The sequence below is a fragment of the Peromyscus eremicus genome, chromosome X (assembly GCF_949786415.1).
Source record: "Peromyscus eremicus chromosome X, PerEre_H2_v1, whole genome shotgun sequence".
In the NCBI taxonomy this organism is placed as follows: domain Eukaryota; kingdom Metazoa; phylum Chordata; class Mammalia; order Rodentia; family Cricetidae; genus Peromyscus; species Peromyscus eremicus.
This window is the reverse complement of record NC_081439.1, coordinates 39,561,450-39,588,120: the sequence shown is the minus strand read 5'-3', so window position 1 is coordinate 39,588,120 and position 26,671 is coordinate 39,561,450. Positions and strand designations below refer to the sequence as shown.

Here is a 26,671-nt window from a genome sequence, read left to right as displayed (position 1 = left end):
CTTAATCTGCTGAAACTACTGAGGAACTCAGTATGGAGGTTGCTCAAAAAACGGAAAATAGAGTCATGATATGTGTAAAATCTGTCTATAGAGTCCCTGGCTACAGACCTAACTGAGTCTAAGTCAGCTGACCACAGAGATACTGCATGTCCATGTTTACTGCAGAGCTTTTCACAATAACTAAGCAATGGAACCAGTCTAGGTATCCATCAAAAATAAGTGGATAAAGAAGGTACATATACACAGTGAAATTTAGCATTGTTGCAAAAATGACTCAAATTAATTGTGTCATTTGTAAGAAAATAACGATGGACCTGAAAAAATTATTATATTAAGTGAAATAAGCCAGATTCAGAATGACAAACATTGTATTTTCTCTCATACGGGAATCTTTTATATTGTACATATCATATTTTTCATACATTTATGACATGAATGTAGATAATGGACTATTTGTGAAGAGGAAGAAGACTACTAAGTAGGAGAAAGAAAAAAGGAGAGGGATAGAGGGGTGAATATTGTCAAACCACATGACATATATCCATAAAAATGTAATTTTGAAATCTTCCACTTTGTACAATAAGTATACACTAATAAAAGTTAGAAAAATAGTAACAAATAAGATGGTCTTCCTTTGCTACACGCATATATTCCTTACTCCTTTTGTCTCCTCATGGGAATTTAGATTTGGAACTTTATGAAGATAATGTAGCTATATTGGATAGATAAATACTTACACACTTTTACTATTTGATAAAAGATAGCACAATAGCAGTGTATTATATAATTTTAGTGGATTTTTCTATTTGGAAGGACATTTCTACTATTTGTAATTTATATTCTATTTAGTAATCTATTATAAAAGCTGTAATTTTCACTCTTTGTATGCACTCAAGGTCTTAAAGAGTGGGGATATAGATCAGAGGCAGAATGCCTAGAATGAGGCCCTGTATTTGATACCCAGAACATTTGAGTTTTAATCTGCTTATCTATTAGCTTAGTGTGAACAATTAAACAAACAAGATAATTTCAAATCAATTGCATACTAAGGAAGCAATCAGAATCTATAGAGTATGTCATGTTTAGGGATCTGGGTGTACACGTGCAGAATTCTGTTTTTTTGAAAGTCACTTAAAATTCCCTCAATATTCTGTATTATTTCCAAAATTGGGTATCTTTATCAAGTGGTTTAATTCATAAGACATTTATTAGTACTTGATCATTTTCCATCACTTTTAGACACTAATTAATTCAATACATATTTATAGAAATTTTCTAGTACAAGTAAACAGTCTAAAGTCTGTGAGAGTATGAACACACATCAGATATGATCTGTAACATCAATGGGAATATAATTTCAGTATTAATCAATTTTTTTCAAATCACATTACTACCTGTGTCAAGTATAAAAATTAAGCCTTTTATAAGACTAAATTGCATATACATGTTTTAATTAATATTATTATCACTCAATATGAAAGATACTGAATATTTACAAATTGTACAATGGAAGAAACCCAATTTCAAGATCCAACAGATTAGAATTCAGATTTATATCATTTCTGATACAAACACTACAATTTCAATTTTTAATACTCTATATCATGTTTCTGCAATTTGAGCCCCAAGTAGAAAAATAGTTATACTCTTAATCTGGAAACAGTACATTACACAAAGTCCTAGACTGTCCTCTCTTTGATAGTTCTATGCTTTTGACATATTAATATCAAAACTAGGTTATGTAATTTTTTTTTAGTAAAAACCTTACTACAATTATGCATACCTCAATGAAGAAAATAAATAATCATGGAACTATTATAAAACTATAAACAATTTTCATGAATAAAAACAAAGACTTTATTCATTTATTATCTTTGATTAAAATTTATCATGTCAGATGGAAGATCATAATGTGACACTATAAAAACAAAACAAAAAACAAAAAACTTTTAGTCAGTGTTGGGCATGGCCTACCTCTCTTTGTATGGCTCTCATTTTGGACCAGTCATTGGTTGACCACGTCCACAAGTTCTGTGCTACTTTTACTCTGGCACATTTTTGTGGCAGAACAAATTGAAGGGAGAAAGTTTTGTGGCTGGGTTGGTGTCCCAATTCCTCCACTGGAAGCTTTGCCGGTTACAGAAGATGGTTGATTTAGGCTCCATATCCTCCATGTCTAGGAGTTCTCACTAGGGGCACCCTTGTAGATTCCAGGTAGTTTCCCCTACACCAGATTTCCTTGTCAACCCCTAAATGACCCCAGTTCCAGTCATCTCTCCATACCATAGTAGTCTCTAATTCTGTCCCTCCCCCGTCTGATCTCTCCTGTTCCCATCCCCACCAGCCCCCAGTACATCTGCAAAATCTATTCTATTTCTCCTTCCCAGGGAGATCCATGCATCCCCCTTCCTGCTACCCCCAGAGCCCTCCTTGTTACTTAGCCTATCTTGGTCTGTGAGAGTTAATATCCACTTATGAGTGAGTACATACCATATACTCACTTGTCTTTCAGGGTCTGTGTTGACTCACTCAGGATGATTTTTTTCTAGTTCTGCCCATTTGCCTACAAATTTCATAATGTCATTGTTTTTAACAGCTGAGTAGTAATTCATTGTATAAATATACCATATTTTCTTTTTTCATTCTTTGGTTGAGAGGCACTTAGGTTGTTTTGAGTTTCTGGCTGTTATGAATAAAGTAGTTATGAACATAGTTGAACAAATGTCCTTGTGGTTTTGTGGTAGGATGGAGCATTTTTTTGGGTATATGCCTAAGAGTAGTATAGCTCAGTCTTGAGGTAGATCAATCCAAATTTTCTGAGGAAGTGTCATACTCATTTTCATAGTGGTTGTAAAAGTTTGCACTCTCAGTAGCAATGAAAGAGTGTTCCCCTTGCTCCACATCCTCCCCAGCATGAGCTGTCACTTGTTTTTGATCTTTGCCATCCTAAGTGATATAAAATAGAATCTCAAAGTAGTTTTGTTTTGCATTTCCCTGATGACTAAGGATGCTGAACATTTCTTTAAGTGTTTCTCAGCCATTTGAGAGTCCTTAATGAGAATTCTAAGTTTAGATCTATAGCCCCCTTTTTAAATTGGGTTATTTGGTTTGTTGATGTCTTATTACATCTAGTTATGCTGTGTTCAATTGGTATCACTTGAAGATCTGTTCTTTTCTGAAAGGGAATGGAGGAGCAATAGATCTGAGGGAGAAAAGAGAGCTGTGCTTGGGGGAGTGGAGGGAGGGTAGGGTGTGGTTGGGATGTATATTGTATAAGAGAAAATAAATAAAAAGTAAAAAGTTTATGAACTCAAAACACAATATTCTCTAAGATAAAACATTAAAGTTGTTATATTACTTCACAGAAATTCAATTTTGTGTTAAAATTGGTTTAGAAGGCCATCTATTTCAGCAAATCACTATTATCACTAAAACGCTTTTTTTAAAAAAAAAAAAAAATGTCTCTTCACACCTGATCTAGGAGCTTTTATAATGCTCCAAAAATTTAAAGTTTTGAGAAATACCTAGGATATATCATTCTATAGATATATGTCATCTATATTGTAGATCAGCATAATGTACAAACAGTTCATATACAGTAGTTAATAAACGTCTATGAACATTTCAAGGCTATAAGATTGACTCAGTAGATCTTATTTTTAAGAACCCTTTCAGTTCTACATTTGTGAGTCATTTAGTAGGTATTTTTCACATTGAGTTTTGGCATATATGTATCAGGCTCCATGTTGGTGCCCACATATTTCCCCAGTGACAAACTTTCTTTCTATAAATGAGCTCTATCCCAGATTAACACACATGAAAACTTTCCTATCATTGCAGCCAGATCTCAGGGTGAAAGTGAGCTCAGGAAAGCAGCTATCTGAAACCGAATACCAGTGCAATGGACATTCCGTTCTAGGTCCCCTTCAAGAAACTTCCAACAATAGCTCAAGCACAAGCAGACACTTGTCTGAAAAGTCGTCCAAGCAAACTATTTAACTTCTTAGGAATCTGTCCCTCAGGCTCTTAGCAGAGGAGCCTGAGTTCATATCAAATAAAGCAAGCAATGTAGAAAAAAAAATATTTCTCACAATTTCTATCCTTCTCTTCTACCTGTCACTTCATACAAATCTGATAACCTCAAACACGTTTCAGTTTTGTAGGCCCCCAAAGAATTTCCTTTTTTAATTTTGAAATTTCTACATTTACAATGAAAAAAAGTAAAAAAGACTAATTACGCAGATATACTGAAAAGACCACTGTCTGTTTGCTTAAAAAATCTAGGTTAAGCAGCGTACTATTTATCATTTACACAATACAGTAAGTACTCATGACCAAAATATACACTAAGGATTATCCCATTCTGTTCCATTAGTTGTTATATACATGTATGTGATTAAAATAACACTTGCCAGTATTCATTGTTAGATATAAAACTTCTTTCTCTTTGGATGATACATAGTGATTTGATGACTAACAGTGAGATAAATGTTACAGTTTTTAGTCATTAATTTGTGTGCCTTCCAAGCTGTTAGACCCTAGTGATGAACCATTAGCAAACACATGCCTCTCCCCTGAAGGAGCAAGTATGTGAGTCAGACATGTAGAATCAATTGGAAAATGAAAACTCAGGAAATAATTGCTTGCACTGGAATATGTCTACCATAAGTTTATAATAAGAGCAAATATCAGAACACCACATTCTGACCTTGGATAGTCAGGAATGCAATTTAAAAATCTGTAGGCAAACATTAAAATAATGAAGAGAAATTTATGGTGGAAGCAAATTGGTGAGAATGGTCTTATGAAACAATGTAATAAGTATAAATAAGACAGGTATAAAATTACCTGACTTACTTGTGACACCACAAGTAATTTTATATCGAGAAGTGGGGTTCATAGGGCAGAATAGCAAGCAAGTGAAGATTGAGAGGCAAGAGAACTTGCCATTTTGTAGAGGACATTGTATATTAAGGCCTTGGACTTTACCCCACAGTTAGACAATGCTCTCAAACATGGTAAAAGAGAGAGATAAACAATCTAAAATGCGTTTTAGATATATGACTGCTATATCAATTATGAGACTCCGTTTACTTAATCTCAGGTTAATATTAGTGTATTCAGATGCAAGACCTTTAAAATGGAGGTTTTTACAAAATACTGCCATTTGTGCAAAATAATATCCTGTGACCAAGTTGTTTAAAAAGAAAATAAAGTACTTTCTTTACAGAAAAATAAATAAGAAAATTCATAATTATACACAAGCATCTAATCAGAAATTATATCTTGATCTATATGTGCTAATAAAACCTGGTATCTAAAAGTATATTTATTCTTGCAGCTATATAATTTGAAAGTTTTTGAAAAAATAATTCTCAATACCCTGAAATTCTCAACTAACTTCATATGTCTACTTTTGATGCCAACAATAAGTTACCATGTAAAATAGCAGTTTATTTCCAGACATATGGTGGGTACTCCATAAATATTAGTTAAATTAGTATCAGCTTCTTCAAAATTACTTGACTTGGTAAATAGTGTCAGGCTTAATTCTCAAGCTAATCCAGCTAACATACCCAAGACCCAGCATATCTTTTTTTTAACTCTAACTTTTAAGATTCCATTTTTCCCATAGGGGCTTTTGGGTCATAACCAACCTGAGCCTCCATTCTATATAAAGTAGAAAACACAGAATAAGGACTAAAACATCATGACATTTTGTTCAGTATGTGATTCATGTTTGCACATTGCATTCTAGTAGACTATCTTTAAACTATCCTTTGTACCCTGACCTATGGACTTACTAATTTACAAGCCTTTCCTTGATTAGGTCTGGTAATGGTACACCAGGCTTCAGACCACAGAGGTCTTGTTAAATGTTTAATGTTGGTGCTTACATTTTTACAAATTTTAGATTAATTATATAATCACAGCAAGAAACAAATACTCCGAGATGTCATGTGCAAACTTCCTCTTAATATCTCTCAGTGATGACCCCATACATAGCTACAGTAGAATATTACATCCTGAGATTGTTTGCACAATTCAGAGTTTATTCAACTTTTGCTAGATGCACGTGCATGAATTTGAATACTTCTGTGGCTGAGGAGTTTTATTCAACTATATCTACTGTTGATACAAAGTCAATATACAACGTCTATTGGCATGATAACAACTACATAGGATATCTCTTTTCCTAGTACTATCCTATGTGAACCAGTACTGTATTCTAATACCTATAAATGCATCATAGTAAGGCTCTGCAAAATAAGTTGGTTAATATTGAGTTTTTGTCTTAAATCTGTGCATGGTGCCCTTTAGCTTCACGAGAATTTTAAAAAGTGAGTATTAGTGTTTAGAACGTTTTGTTGATGACTAACACATTTCATGATACAGATATGAGAATGTTTGTTTTGAACTGATCCCTTGATTTAATTTAGACTTGATTATAAGTTTTTACTATTATACTTTTGTAATTTTCGTTTCATAAAAAATTATATTTACTCAGATCAATGCCTGAGATTAGAGGTGCTAAGTCATATCATGTTTTCATGTTGTTTTTGGAAATAGTAGGGTAGTCATACCTTCTCCCTAGCAATGTGTTAGCCATCCAGATTCACTATAGCCTTCTTAGCTTTTAGCATCATCACATAAAAGTTAACCATTGCATCAGGTAGTGAAAATTCATAATTTTAATTTGTGTTTCTCTTATGGCTAGTGATAGTTGAATAGCTTTTCATGTACTTATTTGTCACCATTATACCATATACCCTCTTCTTATACATGTCCATTCAAGTCGTTTCTTCATTTTTAATTAGGTTGTTTATGGTTTTAGAGTTTGTTGTTGCTTGAGGTTTTTTTGTTCATTTGCTTTTTGTTTGTTTGTTTTTTTGCTTTTCAAGACAGGGTTTCTTTGTGCAGTCCTGGCTGTCCTGGAACATAGACCAGGCCGGCCTTGAACTCACAGAGATCCACTTGCCTCTGTCTCCCAAGTGCTGGGATTAAAAGCATGCACTACCACTGTGAGACTTAGAGTTTGGTTTTGATTAACCTTTCTATATTCTAGATACTATTCCTTGATGGTTCATAAATAAATAAATAAATAAATAAATAAATAAATAAATAAATAAATACACAAAATACATGGTGTTAATTATAACAAGAAATAAAATCAAGAAACAAAACTTCAAGTTCTAGAGTGTAAAGGAAGACTAGAAATCAAAGAAATGGAGGAAATCCCACCAAAACAGTGAATGGAAACAAAATTTCATTACTTATTTACATATATTAAGCTTCAACTCTAATTAAAGCACATTTTTGTAACATAAAATATTTATGAAGGGCCAGACATGTTAATGCACCCCTTTAATCCAAGCACTGGTAGGCAGAGGCAGGTGATCTTCATAGGGAGTTCCAGGCCAGCCGGGACTGCATAGTGAGATCCTGTCTCAAAAATAATTAATTAGTTAAAGTATTCACAAGGCAGTCTAATCATTTTAATCATTATTATGAAATCTTAGTATATGCAAATTGATACAATTATGCCCTTCATTAAAATGTTAAGCATTAATTAACTTCCTCAAAATATTTACTGAGAAATCTCATATAGACTGGGTTTGGAGGAAATAATGGTAAGAACTATTGAGTTGTCTGGGTATGTGGAACATACCTTATAATGAATAATAACAGATTTTACTGACACTTCTACATATAAAACTCTAGCAAAAAGTGCTATTTGTTATAGATAGATGCTATAGTGTAGGTCAATATCATCTTACTTGCAAATTCTGATGTTTACTCTGTGAGTGGAAAAGGCTATTATCCAGTTGAACAGGAGAAGGGGAGGAAGAGTTTCTAGGTGAGTAAAAAATCATCTAAAAGGCCTGGGGCAGAAAGAAACAAAATGTATTCAAGTACTAGTATGGAAACCAGTACAGTGGCAAGGCAGGTAGAGACTTAAGAGAAGTGATGCAGGGAAGGAAGAAAGGATCTATACCATGCTCCTTTTGTATGTATGCACACATGTATGTGTGTGTTGATTTGTGTATTTGATCTTTACTAGTATCCAATAAAGCTCTGTATGTATGTATGTATGTATGTATGTATGTATGTAATTAAGTGTATGGTGATATGCTCAAGTTCATAATTGAATAAATTTAAGATAATCGACTAGGGAAAATGGGGAAAGTGGAGGGAGGGTTACAGAGAGATACAGAGAAGCCTGAGAAGAAACCACAACTGCATTTCCTATAAAAGAAGCTATACTAGACTATGGAAAAAGCAGAAGAGGCAAAGAGAAGTGTGAGTGAAAAGATATTAGGGGATAAAGCTGACAGTGACAGACAAGAGCTTAGAAACAAGCTTGCAAGAGAGATAAGGGTATCAAGGATGAAATGAGTTTGGAGCTTTTGAAAAGTAATGGATGGTAATACCATTCAATGATGAAGAGAGCGATAGGCCAGGTGAAGCTGCACATACCTATAATCTCAGCACTAAGGAGGTAGAGGCAAGGCAATCATTATCTTCAAGCCAACCTGGGATATGGAGCAAGATACCTTTCAAACAAAAGCAGAAAACAACAAAAGAACTAGAGAGCTGATCAGGTGTCATGGGGTAGCATTCTATTTTGAGTTTTCAGAGTGGAAACATCTTTGTCAAATAAGAATGGGAACACCCACCAGGCAGATAAAATTACTGTTTCAGAATTTTTTTTTAAAGAATCTGATCTAGAGGTAAAACGAGGCCAGTTTACTGAAGATAGCTGTTAATAATGTGAAGGTGGTACCATGAGTCATGAAAACAATGACCAAGGAGGAAATTAAAGAATAAGGGTAGGACTGAGTAATGAAGAATTCTCATTTTTGAGGACCAGTAGAGAGCATCAGCTTCTGCAATGTGAAAAGAAATGCCTCCCAAACTGAACAAAGCTGAAAAGTACAGTACACAGACCCCTAAAGAAGACAGTGTTCTTTAGAGAATGTTGACTGCAGCTGGAAGGTCAGGAAAGATGGAGGAATTTGGTCAATTGGTTTTTGTGACTTGAAGTTCTTTACTTCACTTGAACTCAGCAGGGTGAAGCTTGATCACAAAGCATAAAATGTTAAGGAAAAAGGAAATCTCCACCGAACTGATGTATGTAAAGCCATGAAAAAAGTTACCTTGTTTTTATTTATTTTTACAATAGTAGAATGCATTATTTAATTTCATTGGAAATTATCATGATAAACCACTAACATAGTTACTTCAAATGTTAAATATTAAAGTGGTATAAGTAATAGTATCCTAATAAGCAGAAAAACATCTTAACCTACAATTGTCCATTCTAACTAGCCAATGATATTTGATTGTAAAATGTCATCTTTCCTTCTTTTTCCCAGCTCTCTTCAAGTGTTCCATAAATTTTTCAAATGAAAAAATTGATTTCCTTATTATCTTTGCCATGATTTTACTTATTTTTTAGGTTTAGTGATGCCAACTCCTTTCATCTGTAAATCACTTAATTTCTAGGCAATATGCGTATATGTTTCTGATGTGTGTATGTGAATGTTTGCCTGTGTGAGAGAGGGAGATTTAAAACATTAATAGTATTGAAAGGAATGATCTCAATTATTTCACTTACTACACTGTCATGAAGACTTTCTATACCCAGAAAAATTTTATCTCCAAGTTGCTCATCTAATAGAATACAGTAGAAAAACAAACAAAGAATAGAATTGATTAAAGTGAAAACATGTATATCATAACAGTTTATCTTTTCATGTCTTCATATACTAGTGTTATTTATAGTGGTATGTTAAGGGGGTTGTTTTACATTAGAGAGCAGTGCTATATTTAGTTGAATCATCATTCCAATATTTTATTGATAATCAACATACTGAATTTCTCAAAATGTATCTTTGGTGTAAGATTCATTTTAGAGTTTATCCAAGTATCAGTGACCTCAGAATTAAGAAAGAAAAAAGGCAGAAGTAAGGCTGAAACTCAATAGCAAAGCAGTTGACTAGCATGCACAAAGTTTCAAATTCTATCTTCCCCACAACAAACCATGAGAAGAAAAATCATTTATATTTATCCTGATGTGGTTATTTGCTAGGCAGTTATTGAATAATAGGAAACTATTTGTACTGTGGAAGAAAGAAATTCCAGTCAATAGCATCCTTATTAGATATTCTATTACTGGGCTTTATTTCTGACTGCTTCCTAACTACTACTTTCTTCCATGCATCTTAAGACATTTTGCTGAGTGGTAATGTTTTATGGTTATCTTTTTTTTTTTTTTTTTTGGTTTTTTTTTTTCGAGACAGGGTTTCTCCGTGTAGCTTTGCGCCTTTCCTAAAACTCACTTGGTAGCCCAGCCTGGCCTCGAACTCACAGAGATCCGCCTGGCTCTGCCTCCTGAGTGCTGGGATTAAAGGCGTGCGCCACCACCGCCCGGCCTTTGGTTATCTTTTAATGTGAAGATTTGTGGAGAAACATATCTCTTGATAAGATGGGAAGAAAATTGCTTATGAAATTCTCAGTATCATTTTTGATCATACAAATTGGAAGACTAACATGAATTTCGCCATGCAGGAGGTATCAATTTTGTAGAAAAATTTCTTCATTGTAAAGCTTACAAAAATATTACAGTGCTAGATTAGGGTACCCACTCAAACTAACACTTGCCCAGGGCGACACTTTGTACGGTATCTCTATGTAGTCAGAATGGCTCTTTTGAAGCTATGCTGGAGCATAAATTGGGTTTATACACTTTCTCTCTCAATTATGTTTCTATGCACTTATCCATCATAAAAAAAGGGCGGGGGGGAACTATGGCAGAAGCTAAGCCAGAAAGTCAATTATCTTTATAGGATGCTTTTAGTCGCTTAATGTTTACAGTCTATGTTACTTATATACTCTAGTGTTGTATAGTATACACTATATACACTATACACACACACACACACACACACACACACACACACAACCATGCTGCATATAACTAACAACCTGAGGAAAGAGGTAATTTTTCCCCCAAAAAAGGGTAAAAGTAATAAATTATGGTACTTTAAATAAACTACTAATTATACTAGCACTACTTGCAGTATTTATTGCCATTAAGGGAAACATTAATACATGTGATTTACTTTTGCTGATATTACTAAAGTAGATACATATAGGTCCAGTTCTCAATTTTCTGTTTAAGTAGCACAATAGCCTGTGTATTATAAAAATAAAGTCAGAAAGATCAACAGTAAGATCACCCTGGGGAAGCTAGCTGGAGACAATTACAACAGATCTGGATGGCATTTCTTTGATATTTTTCATGTTCACACGGGAAGAAAACTGAGACAGGAATAAAATACTGAAGGAAGTTAATTATCATAGATAGCATCAGAGGTGGTTACTTGTAGAGGTTTAGAGAATGGATGTAATGTTATTCAGGACACCCCAGTGTATAGCTAAGAAAATGTATAAGGATTTATGAGTTTTAATAAACAAGCCAACATTTTTGAACTTTTAAAAGTAGAATTCTCAAAGGAACATGTGTAGTTCTTGTTAGATGTAACTCCTGACAGTTTTGTTTCATTTTATTTTATTTCTATGTCTTATTTTATCATCACTATATTCTGCCTAAGTCTGAGACATGAAGGCAACTGACTCGTTAATGATCTTCAGCCCTGCTGCTCCTGGGCCATTTTACAAGCCTTGACTCTAAACACATCACAGGTGAGGTACCTTAGGCAAATCATTTCTCTGTACCTCCACATCTTTATCTATTAAATATGGAGGGTTGTATTTCCCAGACTCATACAGTTAAAGAATTATATGTGTTGTTTTATTCAGAGAAGTGTCTGACATTAAGCACAATTTGACAAGTGGTACATATTATTATTAAAGTTCAGACAATTCTGAGCTAGCATTGTGCACATACGAGGTAATTCTATTAGTTTGTATGGAGGCGAAATCAATGCCTTGTTTAATGGCTGTCTTTTTATGTCTACTTGTTCTTGTTCTCTGATCCTCATCTACATATGCTCATTCTTTAATGAAGACTTGCATAGGCTGATTATTCAGTGATCACTTCCAGAATCAAGCTATTCCTAAAGAATCATTTATGGCTGAATCCTACCAGGTTCCATAAGTCTCCTGCTATTGTATATCAGTTGTATGCATTTACAGATATTTTTATGTATGTTTGTTCTCTGGTGTGCAGTTGTAATTTCCTAAAAAGCAAAGGGAACACAGCAGGTGTCTAACAATGTTTTCTTATAAGCAAATAAAACCTAATGAGAAAAGGTTGCCCAATATCTTATTAATATTCTATCTAGTCCTATTTCCCCAAAAGGCAACTGATAAAATCCATGACTAAGTTTCAGTTACTCAAATGCCTTCCATCTCTTTAGTACGATTCTCATTTTATTTAGACTGAATTGTCAATGTTTTCTAAGTATTTTCACCATTTCTGCAGATATAAGAATAATCAATTCAGCTAATGGTTCTCACAAGAAATTTTTAGACATTTCCTCAATAAGCATCTATATTAACTAAAAGAACATTAAATAAAGTACAAACTTACCTTGTCATGTCAATGCAATTTTGCATTCTCTAAAGGATGATTTTTCATATTACTTAACAACTCTGACTGTGCAATTGAAATTCAGAATATGATAAATGTTTTACACTCAAGGCTCATTTCATTATACAGTAGTCGGTTTAAATGGGGTTTCCGAAGAAGGTATTTTTAGGAAATGCAGAGTACAGGAAAAAGCTGAATACATTACACAATTTAAATATTTATCGAAGCTTTTCTACCAAGACAACATTTGGGCGATATCTCACCGAAATAGCAACATGGAATAGGAAATTAGGGGCAAATAGATGGCAGAGTCTGTGGAAAGCAGAGCACCTGGTAGGCAAGTGAGCAACTCATTCACAAAGTCCTTACATTGGAGATTGAAAGGAACAGCCCCTTTGAGAGAAGTATCACCTTGCTTCTGATTGTACCTTTGTGTCTGGATGCTTCTTGAGTGTGTGTGTGTGTGTGTGTGTGTGTGTGTGTGTGTGTGTGTGTTTGTCCTCACATTGAATTCCTGACCTCCTACACTTAACACTTTATGGTCTTTCTAGCTGGTCTAATTCATTCAATGACTTATACATTTAAATCCACTTGAATGACTTTATTTCTAGACTTCAGATCCCTATCTCTACTGTATCAAAACTACTCATAAACAGAACAAACATCCATATCCATCATCGTTCCCCTCATTCCAGCTTCCTTTCCAGAGTTTTGCTTGTAAATAGCATCACTGTGTTCCCAATCATATAAGTCCTGAACAAAACTGCATACAATTCATCCTCTATTGCTACTGATTTTATCTTACAAGGAAATCATAAAATCTTCTTTTATCTGCACAGCCACCATTCTAGTAAAAAAAAAAAAAAAAGAAAGAAACACCTTCCTTTGCACCTTAAAAGAACTTCAGATTATTGACCATCTATCCTCAGCATTTATGAAAATCTCTTTAATAAAAGTGATATCCTCCAGAAACCAGAAATACATTTATATCAATGCTCTATTTGAAACCCACAGAAAGAACGGCCAGTGCTCATACAAAGAGAAAGTTCACCTCAATGACCTTCAAGGCTCTAAATATTTGAGTCATAGGCCACTGTTGTGGCTTGAGGCTTGTTCCCACACATTTCCTCACTATTCTTACTCTAAGAAAGCGGACCTTGCTGCAGTTCTTCATACCAAGATTCACTGCTACAAATGTTCCACTCTGACAGGAATAGTTTTGCTCTCTTTCCCCTTAGGCAATTACTCCATAACCCTACTCTGCCGTTTCTCACACTGACTATCATTTTCTAAGGAATACCTCCCAAATATCTAGGACTAGCATAGTTCACTCTTACATGGTTTTATAACAATCTAGTTTTAATCTATAGCTCTAATCTAAAATGCAAATAGAGTAGTGTGAACAAATTCCTATGCACATCTTTCCCTACATTCTAATCTCTAGTGGTTTGATTATTTAGAACATCACATGCAGAGCATAGCACTCAGGCTACTTGATTAGATGTGGCAAAAGAAATGACACTCGATAATATGTGATGTACAAATGATGGAGCAGATACCGAAGCATGACCTATAAGGTCTTCTTTAAATAATGGTTATCCAAAACCACACATACAAGCTTTATGAAGCCACTTCTTTTCAGATTTTCATCACTAGATTTGTTTTGAGAGGAAATCTATTTCCAGGCATTTAAACTAATACACTGCCAAGGCTCTAGGCATGAGTACAGTGAACCCCTTTGATAACACTTGACGTGTGCTGAAACAGCCCATTAGAGATGGGTTGTGTACACTTAATCCAAAGGAATCTTCTAGCCCTTTAGCAGCTGTTCACATGGCTCCTGCTCTGCCCTTCAGCCTCCTCTAAATCAGGGTTACCCAGCTGTCTGTGCTTCCCGTAAACTCTTGCACTTAACCACCTCTGTGCCAGCATAGCCTGCAGCTAGTCCCACTCTTTCAAGGGTGGTTTAGCTTTTTGTTTCTCTTATTTTTTTTTTTTATTTTTCAGGATATAAGTTGTTGTGACAACCCTACCTTAGTCCATTTACTCACTAATTACTTTATAATACTGCTGTCTGAAGTATCAGAAAAAAGGAATTACTCCATTTTCTTTTGATGAAAAGACTTGCCAACTACGCATGTGTGTTCTTATTTTTTTAATTTGTCTTTACACACTTTTCAAGGTGAAACTCTGAACCGAGAAAGTATGTGGATTACCTTGCCCTTTAAGTCAGTACTTGGGCTGAGGACTACTGCTACTGCAATCTGATAAAGGAGGAGACAAGTTGTGTGCAAATAAAGATGAGTGCCAGCAATGAGCAAAAAGCAACTGATGTTCATACCCTTTTATAGTCCTGATTCTGTGGCAGTCTTAGCCAAAAAAGGAGTAAGTGAATAAAGAGTGATTTACAACCCCAAAGAAAAAAACAGCCAAGGAGATGGTGGAAATATTTACAGAGTAAGGCTTTTTGTTTCTTTCCAGTAACCAGGAAGAACATAAAACACTGTCATGCTAACTGTCCTTAACCAATACTAACACTTTTAAAACTCGAAATTTTATGATTAAAAGTAAATACATCAAAGAGTAGAAGATAAATCATTAAATAATTGCATACGTGTTTCTCACTATTGTTTTACTAATGTGTCATGTTAGCATTTAGTAAATAGAAGCTAAAAGCATGACAATTCAAACGACATTTTTCTGAAAAATTTTAATGTTATCTCTCTTCAAGATCCATTCAACTATCTACATTCTCTTTTTATTACATGGATGAACGTTGCCTTTAATGATGCATTTTCATATTTTTCCTATTATTCAGAACAACCATATTTTTCTACTTACACAGATAAAATACATGAACTAAAATGAAATGACTAATTAAAACAGAGGCAAAGCTCTTCATTTTTTTTTACTTACATGAACATGAGACTACATATGTAAGACTAACTAGTCCATGATAAATTCCAGCTTTCAAAACTGACATAAAAATCACTTTTATTACACCTTAAATTCATAGACGATTAACTCCTTAAAATTATGTGGAATGAAAATATTTAATTAGCCTTTCTGGAAGGTTCACTTATGAACAATGAAAACAAAAATAAGAAAACTATTTTATTAGCTTGTCAGAGAATGACAACTCCATTCCAATGAAAGGCTAATCATCCATCCTCCCTCACTTTCCTTAGTGAGGGACAAGGTTTGTGCATATTTTCACTGAGTGAATCGAGGCAGTGACAGAGAAGGCAAAAGACAGTAATGAGATCAGCCAGAAACATCTCTAAATTCCATCTTGAGTGGTAGGAATGCATGTTTCATCAAGACTTAGCAGTATATGTACTTTGCAAAGCCAAGTATAGGGATGAAAGGATACCAGAAAAAAACCAAACCAAAAGAACAAAACAGTTATCTTTTAAACCTACAAGGTCTTGTGGAGCCCAGATTAGCCTTGATCTTGAATCAGGGAAGACTTTGAATTTCTTTACGTATTGAAATCCCAAGACATTTTGAATGAATGAAATAAAACTAAACAAACTTTTGGGTATAAAGTATCTTAAAACTGCAGACTACGTGAAAGACATGAAGTGTGAAGACAGAATACTTCCCTTTGGTTTCTCAATGGGCCTGAAGTGCAGGAGGCTGATAAAGAAATTTTATGAGTAAGTCACCAAGCAATTCTATTTTCTCACTTTCATTTACACATCAGTAAGTCTGCTTATTTCATATTTTCTTAAACACTGGAGCCAAAGCTGTTGTTGTCATTTTTGTTTATTTCTTTGGAAATATTTAGAGCAGTAATCTTGAATGAGGAAATATAAAGGCTATGCACCCTAGCTATTAAAAGGTATTTTAGAATCTCTGGGGAAATCGCCTGATTTATGAAGGCAAATTTAATGATATAATACAAGGAGAACCAAAGTTTTATTTTAAAACTTTGAGAAAAAAGTGAACCTAATGATTTTACCTCTTACCTTTGAAACTATACTTCTGCATGAATGTTCATAAATGGTAGTTTTCCCCCCTCTGAGACAATTCTCTTTTAATATCCAGTAAGTGAGAGTTTGAAGTTTTATATGGACTTCAGAAATAATTCTGTGTTTGACCCAAGTAGTCAAAGCCCTTCAATTTGGCAACATAAACTATACTATAACATTGTCATTTTAACTTTCATATGTGTAATAAAGGTGTTTCAGTACTGCATAGGATAAAACCGTAGAAAAGTAGACAGAAGTTTTGAGGGGAAGGGACTACTGGAGATGTAGCTCAAAACCTTGTGCAAGCACTAGATCACTGGTCATATACCAGACTGTAATGTATGTTGCAAGTCGAGAAACTCTAATGACCACATTGTGTTTATTTCCTTGTTTGTTTGGTTTTGAAAATTCCTATGCTGCATGGAGCCTGATCCACAAAGGTATATATTTTAATGATACTCTACTAACAAATGTGGTTACATTAAATAGAAAAAAAAAAGTAGTTATTTCCCATATTCGAGCTTATGACTTTCCCGACAAAATTTTCTGATATGGACAGATTGCCTTGCTAACAGAACACAAACCTCTAAGGACTAAATCAGGTCTTTGTGAGATAGAAAAGCACTGCCTCTCTCTGAAGCCAATCAAAATCTCTACTGTATAAAAATAATCCAAGGTCGTCTTTATTCCTCCTCCTTGTAGTTTGGCTACCCTTCAAATGGCGTGCCGTGTATATATGAAATAACTGCATCCCCTTTGTTAACTGAGCTGGACATCACTTTAATCAACGCATCTTTTCAGAATAAAAGACAGAAATGTCAAATTCCTACTTCTATAAATTCTTTTAGCTCTCTAATCTACATTATATACAAGGAAGTCTTTGTGAAATAATTTATGATTTATTGAAATATAACTAACATCAGTTTGTTTTAACATTTAGTTGTGAAAAGATACAATCCCAACAGATCTCTCTAATTAGAAGTGATGCCTAATGAAATTATTGAAGCTTCATTTATATGGACTCTTGCCAAGGCTCTTAAATCTATGTTAATCATTTCATGTTAAGTTTCTTGAAAGAGCTCTCCCAGATTTGTAATCTTAGGCCACATGAATCCTGAATTTGCTCTTGCCTTCATGGTTCATATTATCTTCTGGCCAAGGATATTGATTAGTTATTCTAAAATTTCTTATAATAGATATATGATTCAAATAGAAATTAAATTAAGAAAGAAAGTTACTTTTGAGAAATGATTTATTAAATTTAACCAGTCTCCTAAGTTTCCTAAAAGAGACTCATTCGGTGTACTTTGTCATTTAAGTACCCATGTTTTTGTGATATACAAAAATATTTTTTCATACGCAAACACTATTTTTCTTGAATTTGTAACGAAGTAATCATTGATGAAAATATGGTAAGTCATACCTAATAAGGCAGGGATGTCTAATATAAGTTGAAAGGAAAATGAGAGTTTTTTGTTAAATAATTTTCTTCTACTCTCAGTTAAGGCGATATGATAAAAGATATGCCAGAGATAAAAAGAAGAAGAAGAAGAAGAAGAAGAAGAAGAAGAAGAAGAAGAAGAAGAAGAAGAAGAAGACACTTGTGATTTCTAAGAGAGTGATGATTTCAATTTCTTTTGTTAATCTACACAGTTAAGAACTTGGAAGCCTATTTCCCAAGCAGTAAGGATTTCAGATGGGAGAAGGGAGCAAGGAGGAAGGGAAGCAAAAAGATGGAGGAGAAGCATCAGTGAGGAGGAGTGTCCAAACTAAGTACTATGGAAAGACTAGGAGGAAGCCTTTGGACCCCAATTTAAAAATACAATTATATAATACATTCAAAAATAAATGATAGTTTGCATGTCCAAAACCTTAGTCTACAGTAATAAAGGTAAAGCTGTAATTCCATGCCTTTTTGTTTTAGTACTGGCTAGCTTCAATAAAGTCAACCAACATCTTTTTCCTTAAATAACTTAAATTTGAACATAACGTTCCATAGACATTTTAAAATAAAAGAACAACATCTACATAACATGATATATTGTATTTTCCATAATGATATTATATAGAAGACACAGCAAAAGCCTCTTATTAAATTAGAAAGTATATCATCAATTTAAAAAGGATTCTCTTCTTTCAGTTAACATGCCCTTGAGAGATCTTGCAATTGAAATTCTAAAAGATAACTTTGTTAGACTTCAAGACAAATTGTGACATTTAAAAATCTTAATGTTTATTTGCAATAAATTATTTGATAAATATACAAAATTACATATGTAATTTTAAAAGCCAATTCTTGTTTTAACACCACAATCTTTTCTTTTAAACAGTAATGTTTCAAGATCAAAACTCCAACTAAAAATATTTTCAAAGTTTTTCAGTCTAAGGCAAATTGAAAAACAAGATTCAACTGTCAAAACACCCAACTAGTAGTTCACTATTAAAACAGCAAAAGTTTTTGTGCACTATAACCCCTACAATGTTGTTTTTCATTAAACATTGTTATATTGCACAAGCGTTATTTCATGGTTTGGAAAAACTCTATGATAAAAGCTTTCTTCAAATCCTAAGTATTTAAAAACCCAGTAGACTCTCTATGCCAAAGCAAAGTATAAGCTTTCCACTCTTCATTTCAGAATTGCATTTTTGATAGTCTTTCAAATGTTCTCTGGACACTGGATTGTGATTTTGGTTTTGAAGACTTAACTATTACCAATGAATTATCTCAATGATATTTCTAAGTTGCTATAAAAGACACAGAAATAGAAAATTAAAATGTGCATACCTGTGTGTGTGTGTGTGTGTGTGTGTGTGTGTGTGTGTGTGTTACAAAGAACATATATAAGTGCTGCAAGTATTTTGCATTGACAGTAGACAGTATCTTTTCATTTAGGAGATAACACAAAATAAATGTCTGAAGGCAACAGTGGAAACAAGGGGTTTGCTCTGAAATGTAGACACATCTATTACAAATCAACACATGTCCAATCTCAATTTCTACAGTGGTTTTCTAGAATTTGTGAATCTTTATCTGTTTATAAAGATTTCTATTTTCATACTTAAGTATAAGCATTGTCATCATAGCTATTTTAGAATGACTAGAGTGCACAAGTCAAAAATAGGGAGAAAATGATAACCTTCCTCCATATCTTTGGGACACCATGGCCTCATCATGGATTATTTTTATATGTTATTTTTGTTGTTGTGTTAGAGTCAATTTTAAAATTTACTAGTCATAGCTGGTATTTTAAAAACAAATGGGGGCATTTTTAAATAAAAGTCTGATCTAAAATTTTTACTGACATGTTAGGTCACAGTAGACATGAATCACCAAGTGACTTACTACAAAATAGGATTACAAGTCTTCCAGATTTTTATTTTGTTTTCAGAACAAGAGACTACCTGATAATTTTCCAGCACAAATTGTATTATTATTTGAATAATAATCATGATATGACAGAGAATATAGTATTTAAAATATGAAACAATTTAAAAACTTAGAAATCCAATCTTTATGAACACTTTTACACTTGTCATCTGCCAAAGACAACATATTTTTGTTAATTTCTCCTATGCTTTGTCATATAAAATCTTTCCAAACTGTAAGCTTCTGCTCTTCTTATAGAGAATCAGTTCACTGAGAATACAGGTCAGTTCACAACTATCTACAAAACCATTATGATGAATGTCAATCACAATAAAAACAGATATGTCAATTATTCACAGTAATCAAAATGATCTGTTCCATACACTCAAAGCAAGCTATGCATATATTATTATTAGAGGTTTCCTAAACAAGAACGGTGTATTTAGTCTACTGCAAAGGGCAAGCAAACAGCAGTAACAAAACCCCCACAAGTCTTCCTCATATCTACTGGAAAGATTTTACAGTGTGAAACACATATGCTTGACTTATGGATGAAAAATTACGTAGAAGACAGAATTTATGCTTCTTCATAAGCTACTGTAATAAGTTTAAATCAATCTGCCTACTCGGTGAGCTTGTCACAAGCTGAAAGTCATGCCACAGTTAAGATATTTTTAGTCACTTTGTACTTACAACAGTCTTCAACTTCTTCCCACCAAAGCATTTGGAAGAAAAAGTATATATCAAGGCAGGGATAAAAATCTGGGTAAAAGTTTCTCTCAGTTTTATTGCTCCAGTAGGCTTAGGTACGATGAGAAGCCAATAAACTTCAGCAGCCTTGAAAAAAAAAAGAGCACTTCGAGTTTTCCTACTCGTTTTTTCTATAAAGGCTATTGCCTTCAAGAGCTGAGTCCTGTAGAGAGAAAGTGAGTAAGTCCAACACGGAGTGAGTCAACATAGTAACTGATGCCAGGATTCTGTAGAGGCCTCTGGATATTTCAAATTCCAGGACCTGCGCACAAGCAAGTGACCCGCCTTTTCTCTCAAGTTGCTTTCCCATAATAGGACTGCCCATGGACACTACATATAAGGCTGTGCTGCCAGCAAGGCAAGCTCTGTGAATTCAAATAATGTTCAACTGTGTTCTGATTCACGTCCAAACCAGAATAGCACAGGGACACAGTCTTGCTCTCAAAGTCCCCCAGACATAAAAACTCATCAGTACAAAGTTGTCACAATATTTTCTGTAACTTTTATGTTAATTTCCAAAACAACAAAACAGAAAATCCTGATCCAAAATTAACTTTTAAATGCCTTTCTTTTTGCTCCCTTCTCAACACAACTGAAATGTCACTCTTCTGGACAACAAAAACTGCCTAGAATAATATATTCATTTGTAATCTGTTTGATGTTTACCAAAATTAACTTTTACACTTGGGATCAAATCAAAATCATGTATTGATGATGCCAACACTCTGAATAAGAGAAGCAGCAGCAGAATGGAACAGCTGAGTTCTGAAGGTAGAATATGAGTAGGTCTCAGGGGACATGTTTTCTTCTAAAATAAAGAACACACTTACAATGGAATGGAGAATTCTTCCCAAAATGCTAAATTTCAGTTGTGAGTTATGTTAAGTCTTCTTTACCAGAAATTTATTTTCTTCAAATTCTGCTGTAATAATTATTAAATCTATTCTATGAAATATTGAACTAATGATGACTCAATGGTTCAACAAAAGACTATAATATTAAATATACAGAGTTGTAATATGTCATTCAACATTTTGTAAATCATTCTTTGTCAACAGCAGCATTCATGTTCCTCTTTATTATTTATGCATCAGGTGAGCTCAATGTTTTCAAGACACTTTGGTAACATACTTTGAGAAACACATTTGTTTTATAATTATAATTATCTTCCTTGGGTTGTTTCGGTGTTTCAGTAGTTGTACTCAAAAGTACAACTTTTGCAAAGTAAATAATATTATTAGAGAGAGACATACAATGTGTGTTGCGGGCATGTGTGCTATCCCTTTTTTAACCCCAGAATGGTCTCTTCTGTCTCCATATCTCATGTTTTCACCTGTGTTCCTTTTCTTGAGATCTCTTCCTCTCTTCTCATACACGTACACAAATTTAGATTTATAAGCAAGAAAACATGCCATATTTGTCCTTTTGAGTCCGGCTCATTTTGCTTAGCACAATGATTTCCATTTTGGCCCAATTTTCTCTAAATGTCATGATTTCATTCTTCTTTGTAATGCATTGAAACTTCACTGTGTACATGTACTGCATTTGTTTTATCAATCATGATACAGCATTATTCCATCATTGCTAAGACTTTCCTCATAATACTTCTTTATATTCATACCACTTACCCTCCTCAGTCACCCTTAAAGCCTGTCACCAACTAATTTGTCCTCCACCTTTTGAACTTTGCCATTTTAAGAACGTTATAGAAATGTAATCATTCACTTTGTGATCTTTTGATATTGCCTTTTTTTTCACTCAGAATTGTGACATCAATTGCCATTCACATTCTTATCAGTAGCTTCTTACAACTATGTCTGAGGCGTGTGTCCATCTATGGCTGTTCTGTGGTTTGTTTATCCATTCATCAACTGAAGAACATTTCAGATATTCCAAATTTTGACCAGTACATATAAAGGTGCAAAAACAATCATGTAAAGTTATTTTTGATCAAAATTATACTCAAGAGTATGATTACTGAATATTTTAGCAAATGAGAATCTAATTTATTAAAGATAATGGCAAAGTTATTGAAGTATTTTATATCTATCAATAATGTGTGAATGATTTGATGCAGTTTCTTCAAATTCTCACCAGTATCTGATAGACTCCAATTCTGATTTTTTTTATTCCTAAGATGTAGGAGAATATCATGACAATCTTAATTTCATATTCTCTAATGCATAATGGCATCAAACAGCTTTCCATGTACCCCTTTAAAACTATTTCACTGGGATAAAAATATTTAATATTAGATCTAAGATTAAAACTCTTAAAACTTTTAAATGTGCACTATGGTCTTATTGACTTTTGATGTAGAATCTCATGGTAGAGCTCTACAATTTATTCAACTTCCTTAAGTAAAACTTCACATTAATTAGCAGTTCATCATTTTCCCTTCCTCCTTAATAAACACTTCAAAGAAGTGTCTATACATAACTTTTGTCCATTCTCTAGTTGGGTACCTGGGTGTTGTCATTTGTTTATTTTACTGCTGTGATGCAAAAACTCATATTTTCTAGATGTGAGTACTTTGTCAGACATAAGATTGAAATATCCATTCTGTAGTTTCTGTTTTCTTAGTCTTATAAAGGTATTTATTAAGCAAAAGGTATATATTTTGCTAACTACTGGTTTATTGAATGTTTTCTTTTATGGAGAATATTTTAATTATATTAACTAATAACTATTGACCATTCCCTGCATCACAAAAGTTTTCTTTATTTTTTGAATATTTAAAAAATTTTTATTTGCATTTAGATCTATGATTCACTTTGAATTTTTATATGTGTGTGGGGTTTATGTTGAAGGCATGCATTTTTCTTATACTAGTCTAATTGCTCTACAATCACATGTTGAAAAGATTATCATTCCTCCATTGATTTGTTTTTGGAAGCTAGTCAAAAACAGTTGGAAATATTTCTGTAGATGTAGAGCTAGGAAAACAGTTGAAGTCAAGTACGAAATTTTCCATTTCTAGAGTCTTATTGGTGCACAGAATGTTTTAGCCATTTTAGCATTTCTGATTTGAGATTTGTGGATTAGGATTCTCAGTTTATCTGTCATACATGTGTCTACATAAAGAAATAGTTAAGAATAGAGGTTCTCTGGATGAGACTGCACTAGACCCTCTACATACAGAAGACAGTTCTGTAGCTTGGTCTGTTTGAGTGGCCCCTGGCAGTGGGATCAGGATCTATCCCTGGTGTATGAGCTTGCTTTATGGAGTCCATTACCTGTGGTAGGATGCCTTGTTCAGCCTTGATGCAGAGGGGAGGGGCTTGGTTCTGCCTCAGTTGAATGAATCAGGCTTTGCTGACTCCCAGAAGGAGACCTTACACTTTCAGAAGAGGAGATGGGGGAAGGATCAGAAGCAGGAGGTGGGGTGGGAGGCAGGAGGAGGGATGAGAGGGAGGTCTGTGGTTGGTATGTAAAATGAATAAAATTATTTCTTAAAAAATTTCCAAAAAAGAATAGAGGTTCTAAAGCCAGCATTTTGAAAAACAAAGATCCAGAATGCATATAATAAAGTGTGGATCAAAATTATATGTCATTAAAATAATCTTTTATTATTAAGAGATCTTCAATTCATTTTACATATCAATCACAGATTCCCCTCTCCTCCCTCCTCCAGCATCCCAGTCTGGCCCCCCCAACCCATCCCCTTTTCTACCTCCTCCAAGGCAATTCTCCCATGGGGAATCAGCAGAGCCTGGTACATTCAGTTGAGACAGGTCCAAGCCCCTCCTCCCTGCACCAAGGCTGCACAAAGTGTCTCACCATAGGCGCTGGGCTCCAAAAAGCCGGCTCATGCACCAGGGACAGGTCTCAATCCCACTGCCTGTGGGTCCCCTACATAGTTCAAGCTAAACAACTGTCTCACCTATCCAGAGGGCCCAGTCCAGTAAGTATCATGGGGCCTCCTCAGCCATTGATCCACAGTTTATGAGTTTCTACTACTTTGGTTGACCGTCTCTGTACATTTTCCCATTATGATCTCGAAGTCCCTTGCTCATAGAATCCCTCCTCTCTCTCATCTATTGGACTCCTGAAGCTCACCCTTGTGCCCGGCCACGCGTCTCTGCATCTGCTTCCATCAGTCTCTGGATGAGGGCTTTATGATGACAGGATATTCAGCCATCTGATCACCGGAGCAGGCCAGTTCAAACACCCTCTCTACTATTGCCAGTAGTCTAAGGTAGGGTCATCCTTGTGGATTCCTGGGAACTTCCCTAGCACCCTGTTTCTCTCTATTCCCATGATGTCTTCATTTATCATGGTATCTCTTTCCTTGCTCTCTCACTCTGTCCCTGTTCCAGTTTGAACCTCCCATTCCCCTATGTTCTCACCCCCATCCCTTACTGTTACCCCCCACCCCCAGTTTGCTCATGGAGATCTCACCTATTTTTCCTTCACTGTGCGATCCATGCATCCTTCCTAGGGTCCTCCCTGCTAGCTAGCCTCCCTGGAGCTGTGGGTTGCAGTCTGGTTATTCTTTGCTTTACATCTAGTACCCACTTATGAGTGAATACATACCATGTTTGTCCTGAGTCTGTGTTACCTCACTCAGGATGATATTTTCTAATTCCATCCATTTGCCTGCAAATTTCATGATATCATTGTTTTTCTCTGCTGAGTAGTACTCCATTGTGTATATGTGCCACATTTTCTTAATCCATTCTTTATTTGAGGGGCATCTAGGTTGTTTCCACATTCTGGCTATTATGAATAATACTGCTATGAACATAGTTGAACATGTGTCCTTGTGGTATAATTGAGCATTTCTTGGGTATATGCCCAAGAGTGGTATAGCTGAGTCTTGAGGAAGATTGATTCCCAATTTTCTGAGAAACCACATAATGATTTCTAAAGTGGCTATACAAGTTTGCATTCCCACCAACAGTGGAGGAGTGTTCCCCTTGCTCCACATCCTCTCCAACATAAGCTGTCTACAGTGATTTTATCTTAGCCATTCTGACAGGTGCAAGATGATATACTAGAGTCATTTTGATTTTCATTTCCCTGATGACTTAAGGATGTTGAGCAATTCCTTAAATGTCTTTCAGCTATTTGAGATTCTTCTGTTGAGAATTCTCTGTTTAGCTCTGTAGCCCATTTTTTAACTGGATTGTTAGATATTTTGATGTCTAGTTTCTTGAGTTCTTTATATATTTTGGAGATCAGCCCTCAGTCAGATGCATTAAAATAATGTTAAGACTATAATTCAACCACAGAGGTTAGGTATAGAGTACAAGACCAGGCCAAATGAATAGATATCACTAGGAAGGGGAAATAGAATAGACAATTATGGATGGATGTGTCGGGGAGCTAGATTTAGGGGATCAATGAAGAAGGGGGAGGGAGACGGAAGAGAAGGGAGAAAATACAGGAAGAGATGGCTAAAATTAAAGGCCATATGCGTGGTAGTGTGGAAACTTAATACAGTTAGAAGCTTCTTTATATATATATATATATATATATATATATATATATATATATATATATATATATACATATATACACATACACACATACATACATACATAAATCTAAGAGAAATCACCAAATAATGGGGGAAAAAGAACCAAGCCCCAACCAAACATTCTTGTCACTAAATGAAGCTTCCAATACCTGGAATGGGTTACATATAATTGAGATATTGACCAAAAGGATTACATTGAAACACTCAGACAATATAGGCTATTGCCAAAGCTACAGGTTGCTCTCCCCAAACTGATGATGAAGTCCTATTGCTGAAGACATCACCTTCACAATTCACTGAACATGGAGAAGCTGAGCTGATGCCTATGTAGAACCTTTACAGACTATATGCTACCATCTTTGGTACAGGAAGGTATTCTGCGTGCTACCAAAGGAGAAACATAAACATCAACCCAGCCACAAACCTTTTGTTCTACAATGGTGCCCTGCCTGCAACATATGCTAGGGTAATGGTGGCACAAAGCTTGTGGGAGTAACCAACCAATATCTTATTTAGCTTAAGGCACACTCCACGAGATG

The 26,671-nt window shown here is 34.6% G+C and overlaps 1 protein-coding gene across 8 annotated transcripts in view; it reads right to left on the bottom strand.

The window, feature by feature from the left end:
• The window catches only part of Dmd (dystrophin), a 2,092,376-nt gene extending 2,071,518 nt beyond the window's left edge, over window positions 1–20,858 (bottom strand). For all 8 annotated transcript variants that reach the window (XM_059250112.1, XM_059250109.1, XM_059250111.1 and 5 more), the window contains exon 1: window positions 20,594–20,858. In XM_059250112.1, coding sequence (XP_059106095.1) covers window positions 20,594–20,624 — 31 coding nt within the window. In that variant the 5' untranslated portion in view covers window positions 20,625–20,858. The remainder of the gene's footprint in view (window positions 1–20,593) is intronic.
• Window positions 20,859–26,671: the final 5,813 nt, after the last annotated feature.